This window comes from Myodes glareolus, chromosome 5 (assembly GCF_982192425.1).
Source record: "Myodes glareolus chromosome 5, mMyoGla1.1, whole genome shotgun sequence".
NCBI classification, from domain to species: Eukaryota; Metazoa; Chordata; class Mammalia; order Rodentia; family Cricetidae; genus Myodes; species Myodes glareolus.
In genome coordinates, this window is record NC_142030.1 from 2,881,888 (window position 1) to 2,897,595 (window position 15,708).

Genomic DNA, 15,708 nt, shown 5'->3' on the forward strand with positions numbered 1-15,708 from the left:
ACAGTCTCCACTCGCTTTTCAGACCCTTGAGGCCGGCTCCTGGGCAGCAGTCAGTCATCTGGCCCTGGCAACTCCGGCAGCAGTTCTGGAAAAACACTGGATGAGGTCCTGAGTCACTGACAGCCCTAGGAGCAAGGCCAGGAGCGCAAGTCCACTGCCAAGAAAAAGCCCGAGGAGGGGAGCAAGATGCCCAGAGCCAAACTAAGTCATCATCCACGTCAGACATTCCCAGATCAGTGTTTTAAAAAGATTTAATACATTTATGTGTGTCATGTGTGTGCAAGTGTCTGCGAGGCCAGAAGAAGGTACTGGATCAGCTGGAGCTGGAGTTGCAGTTGGTTGTAAGCTACATGTATGTGGTCACACATGCAGGCCGTGGGAGACAAGCCCAGAACTGCTGAGAGATCAGAAAGCACCCGACTGGATGGCACACAAAGAAAAAGGCGAACACAAGTATCACGTATAAAATAGTTTATTACCATAATAAATAAAATTAAACTTTGTTTTTTACAAATATCATTTGTGCTTGTTTAAAAATGTCAAGAAGGGGGTATCATCCATGGAGCGCCCAAATCATCCCCCCGCCACAGCCACACAATGGAGCTCTTGGCAGCACCCAAAGCTGACCACAAAAATAGCCTCTGCTCATTTGCACTTCCGTTTATTCATGCTCACTCAGACATAGGTGAAAAAGAAACGAAGAACCCGAGAAAGGATTTGGCAGGATTTGATGGAGAGTGTTCGTATGAGAAGCCCCAGAATGACGAACTGCTCATGGGTATAAATGTCCTTGTAATGTGGACAGTCTCCAACTGATGCACAGATACAGTGTCTGAATACTGAGAGGCTACATTCGTGAGGGGTGTTGCGTTTTCACCATAAATGCAGTCTGACTTCTGGTAGGAGAGCTGCAGACTCCTCAAGGTCCCGCGGGTCAGTCGGATGACTCAGAAGTCACAGTCAGTGTGGCTCTAAGGAAGGCCAAGTGGCAGGTAGAGATGCCCCTACCAGGTCTGGCAGGAATTCGAGGCCATCTTTAAAGGTTCTGATACATTACTATGAAAACCGAAGTTCTTAAGCTGCAGGTAAATTCACATTGATTCCTTTGAACGGTGGGAGGCAGCAAGGAAAGCATCTCAACACCAATGCCTTGGGTGGAAAATGGTCCTTTCTTGGGAGTTTAGGGTCAGGGCTTCAAGAACACTGAAGACTCCTCCAGATGGAGAACATGGGAGCTGGTGAAGACAGTTTTTACTGAAGCGAATAAAAAGGCAGTATATGGAGCAGTAACCATGACAGGAACAGGTAGGTAGGAGAGGCCGTCCAAGAACTTGAGGGGATCTACACAGGCCTCCTTTCTAAGCAACACGAGGAGACGGGGTAGGAAGGGGCACTGGGACCCCCACTGCAGCTAGAATTCCATTCTAGGGTCTTAAGGCAAAACATCTTTATTGCAGAACGGAGTACAAACAATTTAGTTACGTGTACATCTACAACTTGTACCTTCGCCAGGGCTCCCGAGAGGCCCCGGAGTGTACCTGTATGATGTCCATGTGATGAGGAGATGTGGCTCTGCCGCCGACAGGTATTTCTACAGAGTTTATTCAGTCCCAACTCCAACCAGGACGCACCTGGCATTTGTCTTACGGTTCCCTCCTTCCACCTAGAGGTTTGGAAGCTGAAGCCTGTGCGTGGTGGCGTAAGGTATTTCTACTCCTTACCCAACCATCCTCACTGTGGAAGCAGCACACAGGCTCTAAGAGAAGAAGGCTAACGAGGCCCTGGGACAAGATAACAAGACATCAAGGTAATAAATGTGTTTCCAGAGGGTCGCTGGGGAAGGGGCAGAGGTATCGTTCAGTGGACGAGATCTTCCCCAGCATGGGCAAGGGCGTGACTTTGACCTCCAGCACTGAAAACAAAGTCTGCTGGGAGGCAGCTGTGTTAGGCACAGCAGTCGAACACTCGGGCTCTGCTCCAGTATGAAGCAGAGAAGTGGGGTTAGCTGTGCCTAGACCAGAGCATCCCAAAGCCTGTCATGTGACCAGTGGAGGAATCCGCAGCTCCCTTTGGGATGGTATAGCTGACGAGGCAATATGCCTGCCAGAACCAGAACACTGGCTCTGCCGTTTTGGTTCTGATGCCTAGCCCACTCTACCGCACGACCTCAGGAAGAAAGCAGGTTCATCCACCCATGTGGGACTGCTCCCTTTAAACTAGCCTGCCAGGATAGACACTGGGAAATGGAGCTTCACTGTGGGTGACATTCACAGCAGCTGACCAGGTGGCCGGCACCTACTGGACAGCCATGTACCACATCCTGTGCTTGTCCCCTCCAAGGGGACATCATTTTTTCTGAAATCTCACTGTTCGGTCCGATATCCAGTGACCTTCTGTTTCCCAGTCTCTCCTCAGCTACCAGATCGTGACTAAGACATAAAGGTGAGGGGCATTGGTATCTGAAGCCTGTGGTCCTTGCTCAAGACACACCTGTTGTCCTTGTGAAGCTGGCACAAAACAGCTCCGGTCCAATGCTTGCCGTGAAAGTAGAGAGATGGGTTGGCTCATTTATGATTTATTTTAGAGAAGGCAATCATAGCAAAAATGCTATAGAAATGGAGAAAATAAAGCCACCCTTGTGTGTTCTTCACTTGCACCTTCAGGAACTCTTAGGTCCTAGACTCCTGGAACCCCAAGATGATCAGAGACACCCCTTGCAGAGTGTGGACCTCAGCCTAACATGACTTCAATTTTCACTAACCCCAGAGTACAGCCTGAAGCTTTATCTGTCCCATGACACAAGGGGGGCCTCTCCAGCACCCCCAGCATCTGGATCCCTCACATTTGAAGGAGATTCACCCCTCAGAAAGAGCTGTCAAGGAGTAGCAAGGCCTCTGTCCACTGGCTGGCCAGGTGCTAGAGGGCCCACTAAGTCCCAGAGAGTTCCAGATGGATCTCTAGCCATAGGTGCTCCCCAGGCTGAGTGTTGCACGACATGGGTTCCATCCTACCTTAAACTTAGCGATCCTAAGCTAAGAACCAGGCTATTGAATATGTGTGAGGAGTGGGACATTGCGGGGCAGCTGGCAAACGGGACTGCAGTATCTCAGTTTATTTCGAGGGGTAGTTGGTGGCAGCTCAGGAGACTGTGGGTCTCACTTTCCCCAGAGTCACCAGTGGGTATCTTTAAATGCTGCCATCTGACACTGGTCATAGAGTCTCGGCCTAGGGATGCAAGGAGCCCTCCCTATGCAGTGTGTTAAAGGCTACATGTGCACACACCCTTGATTTCCCAGTGCCACCCATTCTGTACAGACAGCCACACGTCAAGTCCTGGCCTCTGGGCAGAACACTAAGCATCTTTGGTAGGGCAGGTCTTGCACGGCGGGTTCCCTAGACAGCCAAACAATGCTAAGCAGGAGCACCCGTGGCTCTCACTCTCCTAACAGCTCCTTCAAATCTCTTTGCAGAGCTGAGGTTCCAGGCTCACCGGGTAGGGTCCAAGTGGGCCCCTGAGCTAGCTCCTGTGTCCTGTGTCCTGTCCCGTGCCATCAAGAAAAAGACCTCAAGTGACTGAGGCAGTAAGTGTTCCTGAGCATCATGGTGTGGGAACTTGGATGCCATGGACATGGCCCTGCAGCCATGGCTCTGAGCCTCAGCCTCCCCCTCAGCTAATCACTGAGACATTTTGAAAACCAATGCATCATCCATTCTTTCTCTCCAGCTCCCTAAGAGAGAATAATCATGGTCCTGCCATTATTTTTAGAGTAGGAAATAGGTTGACTTTCAAATAAGGCTCCCATGTGACCTCGAATGATCACATGCCCTGGACAAAAATCCCATGAGAATCAAAATAGAAAGCTAGTACTTGCTACAATCATTTTTGAGGTTGTGTGTGTGTGTCTGCTGTGTTAGGAAAGCATTGCTGAGCTCCTGCCCCTTCCGTTCAATGCCCCACACCCTGAGGAAAGCCATGGGCAAGCTTGGGAGGAGAACGAGGGAGAAGCAGAGAGTTCCATGTTGTGAGGCCTATAGCATGGGGATTATCTGGATCTGGGAGCATCCACATCAACCATCCCACAGAGCAGGCTGCGGACCACACAACAGAGCCTGCTCAGAGCTGAGGGCCCTCTCAGCTTACCCTGACCTCACCTCTTCTGGGCAAGGAAACCTGAGGAGCCCAGCCCGCATGTCCATGGTGCAGTACCAGATGCTCCACCTCTGCCACAAAGTGGGAAGGCTCTCCCATCTGTCAGGCTCCCCTTAACGAGAGCTTGTTAGAAATGACAAGAATAGGAAAACAGGCAATGACGTCAGACATGGCTGCACGGGGTGGTGAAGGCCCAGAAGTCCCGGCGCCTGTCGTGGTCTTCAGAGGGCTTGGTAAAGAAGCCCGACATGGTTCCTGGGGCTCTCCCACCAGTGTCTCCATGGCTGCCGCCCTTTTCTGGTGGCTTCCATCTTTTATAAATCACATTGGTAAGACATTCTAAAGGAAGCGCTCTTCAGATAGATGGCATGCTTCTTCTTCCCCAGCTCTCAGGAGTTGGTGAAACACAACAGCCATCTTACAGGGTGGGTGCCTGGCTGCGTTCCTGCTTATATTTTCCAGAGACCTCACAGCCACACCTATGCCCTTTGGTCCCACTTTGACTTCCTGTCAGGAAAAGCTTATTTTGAAAATTGTTGGTCATGTGGGCGGTGTGGTGAGGGGCGTCGAGGGCAAGGGGATGGGCTTTTGTCTTTGATTTTTGATAGTTTGTATTTCAATGATCCTCTCAACTTGCTCCAAAAATGTCTTTGTCTGACTCTGGGGACTGGGGCCTGGAGATCTCACACATCTCCTGAGGGGACTGGGCAGATCCTCTGGACATGAGTATCCTGAGTATCTCAGAAAGCTGCTTCTCGATGGCGGTCATTTTGGCATTCAAGGCCTTGATGTCCTCCTTCAGCTCATGCTTCACCTCCAGAACGGTGGCCTGCAGCGTCTGCTCAGGGATGGGGTAGAAAGAATGCTTGACCTCAGCCAGGATGGGGCTCCGGTCCTGGGGACTCCTAGCCTCGCCCACACTGTCCAGGCGCAGGTCACTCTTGGTGATGCCGCTGTCACAGGAATCTGTCTTCTTCAGCGTGGCCTCTCCTGACGCCTTTGTCCTCTCGGGCAGCGTCTCCATGGACTCTGCCTTGGAGACCTTGTTCCAGTCCTCCCCTTTCCCACAGGCATCTCTGAAGCGGGCCCAGCCTTTGCGCTTGGCGCAGTCACCGCTGCCTGCCTTGGGACCTAGGCACTCAGATCCCGGAGCGTGCAGCTTGGCGTGGTCTGGCACTGTGGAGGTGGAAGCCACCTGGAAGGACACAGGCGTGGCAGGGCTCTCACGCACCGTGACCACGCTGGCCTTCACCAGGCTGTGGTTGGCTGAGGTGTGGTCCGTGAGGGCGTTGCCCTTCTCTACGTCTAGGTCTTCCAGGTCCCGCCCCCCTCGCTCTGCTGCCAATCTGGCCTCTTTCTGCTGACGGAACCTTTGGAACAGTCTCCTGACGGGGTGGTCAGGAGGCAGGATGAGGGGGGCCTCATTCTTCCGTTTCATCCGTTCCTCCTCTTCCCGTTTTACATCGCTGATCTTCCGGAACACAATCTGGAGGGGGAGAGGACACCCTGTTTTAGGCGGAAGAGGAGCTCTAGGTGCCAAGTCAGTTGTGTCTTCGTCCGTCCCGCCCTCCCCCTTCTCTCCCCCCCCCCCCAGACACAGCTACCAAGGGCTGCAGCCCACAACACATTCACAGCCCTGCAGGCGCTCGGGGCCATTCCCCCTGATTAAGGGACATCACCTTCCTTCTCCTGTCCTGGTTCTTCTAGCTCTCCAACATCAGAGCATTGGCTCTCACTGCTATCTCGCTCAGCTCAGGAGGACCAAAGTCCACCTACGCTTGGGAGGCTGCCTGCCCAACTGCATCCTCCCAGGACACCTAGTAAGTTAGAAAACCCCTGAGTGTCTAAGATAAAAAGCCCCGGGGATTCCGATCACAAAATCCGAACATCTTGAGTCTAAGCCACACTGCAGTGTGAGAAAGTCCATTTTCATCACCACTGGGGTACTGCTGGGGCCACTGGTACTGTCCACAGGTCTGGATGTGGGTGGCTGTGACCATTACAAGCTTGTGTCTTTGGGTTAACCTAAGAGCAAAGACTCCTGACCTTGAACCCATGCTTGCCATAACAATAACGCCTAACACTTGGTCAGCGCTTGCAGCTCGTGGGCATTCTTTGTGTTATCTCATGCATTTCTCCTTTTTACAAGGTCACTGGGACACACAGCATCCCAATTTATAAATGATGGAAGCAAGACCCAGGGTGTCTGAACGTTGCATAATACAGTAAGCTGTGTCTATACGGCCTTGCACCTGAGCCGCCGCACCAGGTCTGTTGCTATCACTTCATCCAGACGGCCCCTCACGACCATCTCTACTGCACACACAGTGGCAGGTGTCCTGCTCGGCCAGCAGCTGAGCCCCGAGGACACGTGTCCTTTACAGCTGTGTCACAGTGGCAGTTAGACTCCATGATACGCTCTGACCCTGTGGAAAGCATCCAGGGCAGGATGTCCTCTTTGAATGCTGACTGGAGGTGCAGAAGAACAGCCTCTCCATTTTCCTCACCTGGAGTCTGTGCAGGAAACCCCAGACCATCTACAAATCTGTCCTAGGATGTGTCACAGACACCCCCAGGTCTTGATGAGGTCCTTACCATATGCTCCAGACGGGTGTCTTACTCACAGGGCTTGATGTCTTCACTCAAGTAGAAGTCTGCTCGTCAGACTGTATGATAACACTCAATTCTTCCATCCCCGTTCCTTCAACCACCCAGGTGCACATGAGATATAACTTGCCCCGCGTCCTCCAAGGGCCCTGGTCTAGCATTCTCTGGTAACAGCACTCAGCAGGTTCTCACACATGACCCACAAGAAGGTTGGACCTTACTCAATGGAGAACCCCAATAAACTCAGATCGCTTGAGCCTAGTGTCCACCCAGCTATCAGTGTCACTGGATCCTGCATCAGCCCTGACTTCTTGATCAAAGCACCTGTCACCTGATGGCTTCACACCAAGGTCAGTGGCAGGTAGGTGGATGTCACATCATCGGGCTACTTGCATGGATCCCCGTTTGTGGCTTTCTGCTGCTCACTGGACAGCACGTCTCTCATTTATTCCCAAACTTGTCCTTGACTTCACCAGCTGAAGAGCTACTCCTTTTGTCCCTTCCTTGACCCCATGTCCCTCCCGTGGTCCTGCCTCGTGAGTTGCCTAGGTCTGTGGGTACAAATCAGGGGACTCAGAAGAATCTATCCACTTCGAGAGGGCCAAAGACACCCAGGTCCAGACATCAGAGAGCAGAGGGACGGCAACAGGAGAGCAACCGCCACGCTCCTCCTGGTGCCTTACATGGACTTCCATCAAGTTTCCGAGTCCCCTCTCGCTGAGGCCCAGAGCAAGCTCCCGCAGAAAGCCTGCCTCGTCACACTGAGCTCAATCCTCTTGCCTTGTAGTTCTGACATCTTTTGTGTCCAGCCAACTCTGCTGCCTTTTATTCTCAATCTTGCGCCCACGTTTCACGGTAATGGGGCTACCTTTTCGTAGAAGGGAGCAGAGAGAGGTGGCTGGATGGAGAGGAAGCAGACAAGGCCGTGATGCCTGTTGAAGTTGACCGTTGTCCTAAGTGTCTACAGCACATCTGACTCCTAACGTTTGCTTCCCAACTCCAATGCCTTTGCCTGCTGGGCTAGGCTCAGTTTGTTTCTAGTCTTCCTGAACAAGATGCCAGTTGTTTGTATCTGTATCTACCCCTACTGAAAGCCATAAGGGCTTAGCGCGAGACTCTGCGTGCCGTGTTATCTTTGACTTTAAATTTCCTATCACCTGACCTAAGAGAACAGTGTTAGTCTGCTTTGTCCATGATTAGCTCTTCCGAGTGCCTAGGACGCTCTCAATATTTGTGGGATAAACAAATGAGAACAGGTAAGGCTGGTTCGTGAGCCAGAGGGAGAATGCCTCTGACCTGGAAAGATGACACTCCAGAGGTCGTGGTATCGTAACAGGAAAGGCCTGGCTCCGAGCACACTGCTATTCTCTCTGCGTGGACAGTCAAGGGCAGTCCCTGGGGCTTCAGATGAGCTGTGCCAGGACTGGGGAGGAAGCTCTGCTGATGTCAAGAAAGCATCACAAAACCCACCCAAGGAGCCTGCACGTCAGTGCTCAGACAGGCTTTTCAGAGCTTAAAAGCATCCGTGTAAGTGTGCACAGGAAGGGAGTCTGTGCTGTGCTCTTCAATGGAGCCTGGCTCGGAATCCAGGATGGATCCAGACGACACCTGAGGGGTGGTCTGGACCAGCCTAACACCTCAGCCAGGGTTTCTCCTTGGGATCCCGGTCTTCAGGTCCGTACTTCCTGTTTGGGAACCTCTAACCTCATATAGAGGTCAGAAACTGCCCCTCTGCACCAAGAGGCAGGGGAACCAAAGCTCCCACAGCCCTTTGGGTAGCAGCACCCTTCCCCCTCCCAGGGCAAGGCTAAGGGCTGATGTGGAGTTCAGGGCTGTTTTCTGACTTCAGTTGCTGGTTTGAAGTCATTAGTGGAAGCTGTGTCAACAGCAGCCATGACCACGCATTTTGACGAGCGTTTTAGATAGAGTGGGTAGGGCTGGCTGCGTGCAGCTGGTACCAATGAGGTCTCTGTCACCAGGCTCAGCACTCGCCCATCTGCCCAGAGACACTCACAGTTCCCAAGGCAGGAGTGGTCGGCAGTGGGGCCGAGACCTCCAAGCCTGTAACCCCAGTACTTCCTGTGCAGATGAGGCTCCCGTTGAAGGCATGGCTACCCAGCCCTCACAGGGTCTCATGGGACTTTAACACTGTTATACCGGGACACAGACCCAATCCCTGCTTTCTTGTGAGGCATCTTGGAACCTGAGAGTGCAATTGTACCTTAGGCACATAGGGAGGAAAGCTCTATTCAGAATTCCTTTGATTTGGATTGATTTATTCTGTGTGTATGGGTGTTTTGCCTGTATGTATGTCCATGTACCATATGCATGCTGTGACCATGGAGGTCAGAAGAGGTAGTGGGATGCCCTGGGACTGGAGTTACAGATGGTTGTTAGCCACCATGTGGGTACTGGAAACGAAGCCTGGGTCCTGTGGAAGAGCGGTCAGGGCTCTTATCTGCAGGGCCATATCTCCAGCCTTGTATTCAGAATGTCCAATTCCGAATATAATCTAATTCCCCAAATCCCTCTTTCAAATGATAACATTTCCCAGAATTCCTTCAGTCTATGGGGTGGAGTGCCCTCTGTATTTCTGTACAGTTTCCTTCCCAGGCTACATGGCTCCTCAGTACTGTTGAGCCTTGGCATCAAGGATGTAGGGGTCTTCCCTGAAGATGCATTGCCTCATTGGTGGGTCCACATTGATCCAAACTTTCAGAATCAGCCAATGGGGCTTGTATGATATGATCCTAGCTCAACTCTCCTGTCCCCCAGCCAGGCTAGATAACTTCAGGTTGGTTCACTCCACCTGAGGCCCCTCCTATCAGACATTCTACCCTAGCCCTTCAACTCATCTTTACCGAGATCTCCCAGATTGAACTTAGCAGTCCTCACTCCAACAACCTTCCCTGACTCCTCTCACCCAACATCAGGAAACCACTCTGATGGTGCCAATCAGCAGGCAGCTACATGTGATTTCTGTAAGTCATGGTGAGAAAACCCCTTCCCTGCTGGCCGCTTTCTTCAGGCAGAAGCTACCTGAAGGCAGAGACTGTCATGTTTTCCTTCTCTTATCACCGTGTGCAGTGTTTACAGTGCTCGAACATGCCAGTGCCCAAGTTATGACCATTCCTGTTTGTGAAGTCAATGCTCTGCATAAGGACGCTGTCCACATGTCACCTAAAATCTGTTTCTGGTGAGCGCAATCCCATGAGGGAAGAGGGGGTAACAGGTAGTCTTATTCTGTGCACCACGTGTAGGCTCCGGAAGTGCAGCAAACTTCTGAAGGACTTCATTGTTGTCTGTGGTCAATTCAGACCCAACTTAACTGACTCCATTATCTCTCTCTGACTGGTTTTCAAATGCTTAATTGACCTCGGGGAGGGGGGGATATCTAGAAAGCCTATGATATATTTTACTTTTTGCAATGAGGATGGCTGTTATTGAATTTTCCTTTTGTATAAATTTAGATCCTCCTAGAGAAGATCATCCAGTTTCGTGGAGGGCCTGCCTAGCAGGCCGGAGAACTGGAGTTCCACATGCTGAGCAAGCTGCCCTGAACCTGTCCCCTCCACCGACTCCCTAGGTCCCATCAACTCAGTGCCATACTTGTTTCTGTGGGCTTCATTATAAGAATTCAAGAAGAGTTTTCATGGCCCAAGAAATCACTTTGATAACTTCAAGTTTCTCCTCTAGAATACAGTTAGTGATTTTAATAATTTATCATATGTTTTTAAATAGTGCTTTATAGCTCAGCCCACATACTCAAGAGTATTATCTTACAGAACTAAGGTGTGGTAGTTTAAATGTGCCTCATGGAGCCCGAATCTAAACACCTGGTCCTCAGTTGGTGGCACTGTTTGGCCGAGGGAGGCAGAGGTTGTTGAAGGAAGCATATCACTAGGGCAGGCTTTGAGAGCTTAAATCTTTGCCCTACTTCCAGAATTCTCTCTGTCCTTCTTGAAGTTGAGGATGAGGCTGTCCGGTTCCGGCCATCTTGTTTGTCACCAGCTGCCACATTCTCTGCCATGATGGACTCTTATCTCTCTGGAACCCTAAGCCAGAACAAATGCCTCCTTCTTCAAGTTCCTTTTGCTTGTGATGTCTTGTCACAGGACGGAAAGGCACCTACCGTACAATGTTCCTTGTGAGGCATGCATGCAAGAATCACTGTTGCAATTTGACAATGGAGGAAGCTGAATTTGTGACCTGTGCGGGACCACATGGACAGTGAAAAGCAGGACTTCAGGTGTGGCCTGTGCTCTTTCCTTCTCACAAAACAAACGTTGAGACTGTGGCCACAGAGAGGTGCTGGGGACTATGCAGAGATTCATGATCACTCTCTGGAAAGACTCTGCCCTGGAGACTGGCTACCCCTCTGCTGGAAGTGATGGGATATGCGCTCATCCTCCCTGGGTCCAGCTAGGGTCCTTCCAGCTCATGGGTACATGGACTCTCTTGCCTGACAGGCTAGGGATGGGAGGCTGCACATCCCAAGTGTTATTAAAGTGTTGGGAAACAGAGAAAATCCATAGGGCGGCCACTGTGTACCATTCATGCCTCTCCGCATCCCTCTGAGACTGCACTGAGCAATGGCCTGAGCCCAGAAGGTTGTTAACAAGTGGTTATTGAGCTGAACCCATGGCCACTCAGATCCTTAAGCTGCCAGGCTTTGTGAGCTGCTATTTTTAACTTTCTTCGAGAAAAAAAAAAGTCAACCTCTTGTGATTTGAGGTGAGACAGGACAATCGACCACCTGGCTCCCTCAGAGGACTGTCCACAGGGCTAGAAATGGACACGTAGGTAAAGTGCTTTTTCACAAAAATGTGAGGTTCCTGTTTCAGTCCCCGGCACCCACATCAAAAAGGCTGGGCATAATTGTGCCTGACTGCAAACTCACTGGTTGGAAGTAGAGATAGGAGGATCCCCGGGGCTCACTGTCAGTCTAGCCAATTGGCAAGCTCTGGGTTCAACGTAAGATCCTATTTAAATGAAAGGAAAGTAAAATGACTCTAAGCATATGCACACACATGTTAACCCCACTGTATGTACACACACACACACACACACACACACACACACACACACACACACACACACGATGTGGGATGTCCTTCTCTATATGTGTTGCTCTTATTGGTTAATGAATAAAGCTGCTTTGGGCTATGGTAGGGCAGAAGATAGCCAGGCTAGAAGAGATCTCTCTCTCTCTCTCTCTCTCTCTCTCTCTCTCTCTCTCTCTCTCTCTCACACACACACACACACACACACACACACACACACACACACGAGAAGGATCTAGTTAGCCTCTCATTGTTCTGACTCCCACTCAAGGGACAGCAAAGAATAGGCCAAGGAGAGCAGGAGATCCCTCCAGGTCACTGCACATGAGGGTCCTAGTCTGGGAAGGCAGAGGGCCATGTGGAGCCTTGACACCATGAGACTGGAAGTTCCCGGGTGGGAGCAAGCTATTCAGAAGGGCTCCAGCTATGGAACAGTAAAACCCCTGCCATTTCAGGACCTTCCACGAGTAGGGGCTATGTGCATAGTTTTTTGTGAACTTGACACAAGCTAGTGTCATCTGGGTGAGGGGGTCTTAGCTGGGAAAATGCTCTATAAGATTGGCCTGGCCTGGTGCATTTTTATTTTGATCAGTGTTTAAACGAGAGGTCCAGCCCACTGTGAGCAGAGCCACCCCTAGGTATATAGCCCGGGGAAGTATAAGAAAGCAAACTAAGGAAGCCATGAGGAGCAAGCCAGTAAGCAGCATTCTTCCATGGTTTCTCCTTCAGCTCCCACCTCTGGGTTCCTGCCCTGCTTGAGTCGATGCCTTGACTTTCCTCCATGACAAAGAGTGACAGAGAAGTGTAAGCCAAAGAAACCCCTTCCTCTCCAAGATGTGTGTGGTCGGGGTTCTATCACAGTGACAGAAAGCGAACTAGAATGGGCTAAGATATGAGTCACAGGCAATCGGCACCAACCTAAGGAGAGCTATCCTATTTTATACTGAATTCTGATGCATGTCCCTGTCTGAAATGCTCAGAGGGCAGCAGAAAGAGCGCAGGTTTGGTGTAGCCTAACTGCTTCCGACTGGTCTCTGTGGAACTTGCTCTTGGTGAGGTTAGCTGGGTGATTTTCAGAGGTGGCTGAGCCTCAGAAGTCTCTTCAGACACTGTGTGCTCAGAATGTATGACATCTGAGACCAGCCTATGCACCAAGCTCTCAGAAACAGCACCTGAGAGGCCAGGGCTGATGTCTGCTGAGGTCACCGATGCGCTGCCATCTTGCCATGTGTGTGACAGTGTCACAGCCCTTACCAGGACCCCGTGCACCCCTCTGCCTCCACCTATGCTCCCAAAATGTCCTGTGTGCCACTGGGGACGTTTTTGGTGTGTGTGTTCCAATGAATGTAATGCCCTAGGCCCTGGTCCCTGAAGAATGACTGGAAAAGTTGGCCAGCCCTTGTAATCATTTTTCAATAATTTTTCCTTAAACTTCAAAAAGCCAGCTTACTCTCTGAAGTGGAGCGCTGGGGGCTCACCAGTACACAGTGAGGACTTCCTGCTGGGGGGCCCCTGCAGAGCTGACTCTTCCCACAGGGTTCCCATGGAGCAGCTTCCTCATGCAGAGGGCTCCCTCCCTGCAAGGGACCCTCCCACACAGGGCATCTTCCTGATGTAGGTGACTCTCCCGACACAAGGCGGCTCTGTTGCAGCTAAGAGCCCAGACTCCCCCTCCTAGGGCCAGGTCCAGCCTGGTGCTGATTCAGGCTATAGGGAGACACACAGCCATCACAGGGGGACTTGGCCTCACCTCACATCCTAACAGGCCTGGGTGACGTAGCTTTCTTCATGATATTCTTAGCTACCAGCCCTCCATCAGTAACCCTGTCTGGTTTTATAGCTGAGCATAAAACATGAAGATTTATAAACCAGACCATTTAAGAAACTTAAAAATTGGGAAAACAAACTATAGATGGCTGATAGGAAGGAAGACAGTTAGCTGGACTTTGTGTTGTAAAACCCCTCCTCTTACTACAGAATCAAATGCTATGTTTTGTTTTGTTTTTTCCTTCAACAGCCTCATCAATATTTTACAGTTCAGAACTTTGGATGCCCTGAGCCTCGGGGAACAGAGGAGGCACCAGAGAGGTGGAGGCAGAGCAGGTAAGTCAGTGCTCGTTGAGCACAGACTGCATTCTCAGGAGCTGGGGCGGGAGGGGATAAGGCATGGCCTTGTCCTCCAGGGATGCCAGGATGTTGGAGCCAGATGATGAACTCACGGTGGAAGCTCTCAGCAGGCCAGAGGAATGGAGACTCACGAAGCCAGCATCAGCAATTGATAACAGTGTGAGCACATGCTCTAGGCATCATTCGGGATGTCATCATGGCCCCCAAGTCTCAGTTTCCTCATCTGTCACTGAGGATAATACAGTTTCTAGGGATATCACCAGGATGAAGTGGGGCAGTCTCTCAGTTAATGTATTAGCAACAAATTTACTCTTTGTGGGGGTGACCCTGGAGATGACTCCAGAGGGTGAGCTAGAACAGGATAAAAGGTGGAGGATTTGGGTGAGGGTGCTCTATCCAAGCAACAGCACACGACAAGATCACAATGCTGTGTAAAACAAGCAGGGTCTCCGTGACCGCAGTCCCAGAGGTAGGGGCCGACTCTGGTGGACAATGCTGGGTCGGGGAACTGTGTTAAGTGTGGACAGTGTGTGCATCTGCCGCCCTAACCACAGAGAATGATTACTTTCCTCTCTGTTCAAATGACAAAATGGAGTCTAGAAAAGGTAATTCCCAAGGGCACGACATGTACGGCAATGTGAAAGCCAAACAGCCAGAGTCTCTTCCTGGCCCATATCCTAGGTCTGTCTGCTTAGAGAATGCTAGGCATTCGGGAGAAGGGAAAAGTTCTCTCATGACATGTGGGCCGCCTCCTTTACAGAAGCCCTTGTCTACCAGTGTGAAGGTTAATTTTGTCACCTGAGGTCACTAGCAAGGCACACCTTTGAGAGTATGAGGGTTAACTAATGGGGAAGATGCATCCTGAGTGTGGGCAGTGCCATCCCATGGGCACTAGTTCTAGACTGGAAAAACGGGGGGGGGCAGAATTCCCCTTTCTCTGATTCTGGATCTGCAGAGACATGAGCAAGCAGTCTGATGCTTCTGATGCCACAACCATGAGCTGTCCCTGTCACCAAGGCTTCCATCCCCAGAAACTATGAGCCCTCCCTCCCTCCTTCTCTTCTTCACTCCCTTTCCTCCCTCCTTCCCCTTCTACCATCCCTCCCTCCCCCCTTTCCTTCCTCCCTCCCCTTCCTCCCTCCTACCCTCCTTCCCTTTCTTTCTTCCTCACTCACTCCCTTTCCTTCCTCCCTCCTCCCCTCCCTTTTTATGTTTTGTCAAGCATCTATCACAGCAACATCCCTAGAGAATTCTGGAGTAGACCATGTAAGTCAGGGGTGGGACCAGCCTAGGTGGGGTGAGCAGCCACTGAGGTTCCCATTGCTGGCTACACGAGGCTGCCTGACCCTTTCACTAAACAGGATGGAGGAATGGCTGTCAGCAAGATCCTGACTTTGACTGATCAAGACAAGATGGACTTTGACACAAGAGCTAGCTAGCATTTGGTCGTTGGAATAGCTTCTCTCAAGTCACAGGTCACCCTGCCAACAACCGGCGACCTTAAAGCCCAATCCTGGGTAACAGGAGACCCAGGGGTCAGCCAGGAAAATTCTAGAGGCTAGAGACATGTCCTTAGGGACCACTGGCTCTTGGTAGATGGCGCGCTGGCTGATCCCCCTAACCACCACACGACTCAGCACTTTCTCCTGGCATTCTCCACAAATGACTTATTTATTGCTGCACTAGTCATGAGAGCCAAGATGTGGAATCTGCTCTGACGTCCATCAACAGTTGACTGGGTAAAGGAAATGTGGTCTGCAG

The 15,708-nt window shown here is 51.1% G+C and overlaps 1 protein-coding gene across 3 annotated transcripts in view; it reads right to left on the reverse strand.

The window, feature by feature from the left end:
* Window positions 1-456: 456 nt before the first annotated feature.
* Kcnh1 (potassium voltage-gated channel subfamily H member 1) overlaps window positions 457-15,708 on the reverse strand; it is a 295,808-nt gene continuing 280,556 nt past the window's right edge. For all 3 annotated transcript variants that reach the window (XM_085687514.2, XM_085687513.2, XM_085687515.2), the window contains one exon: window positions 457-5,636. In XM_085687514.2, the coding sequence (XP_085543640.1) occupies window positions 4,779-5,636 (858 nt within the window). In that variant the 3' untranslated portion in view covers window positions 457-4,778. The remainder of the gene's footprint in view (window positions 5,637-15,708) is intronic.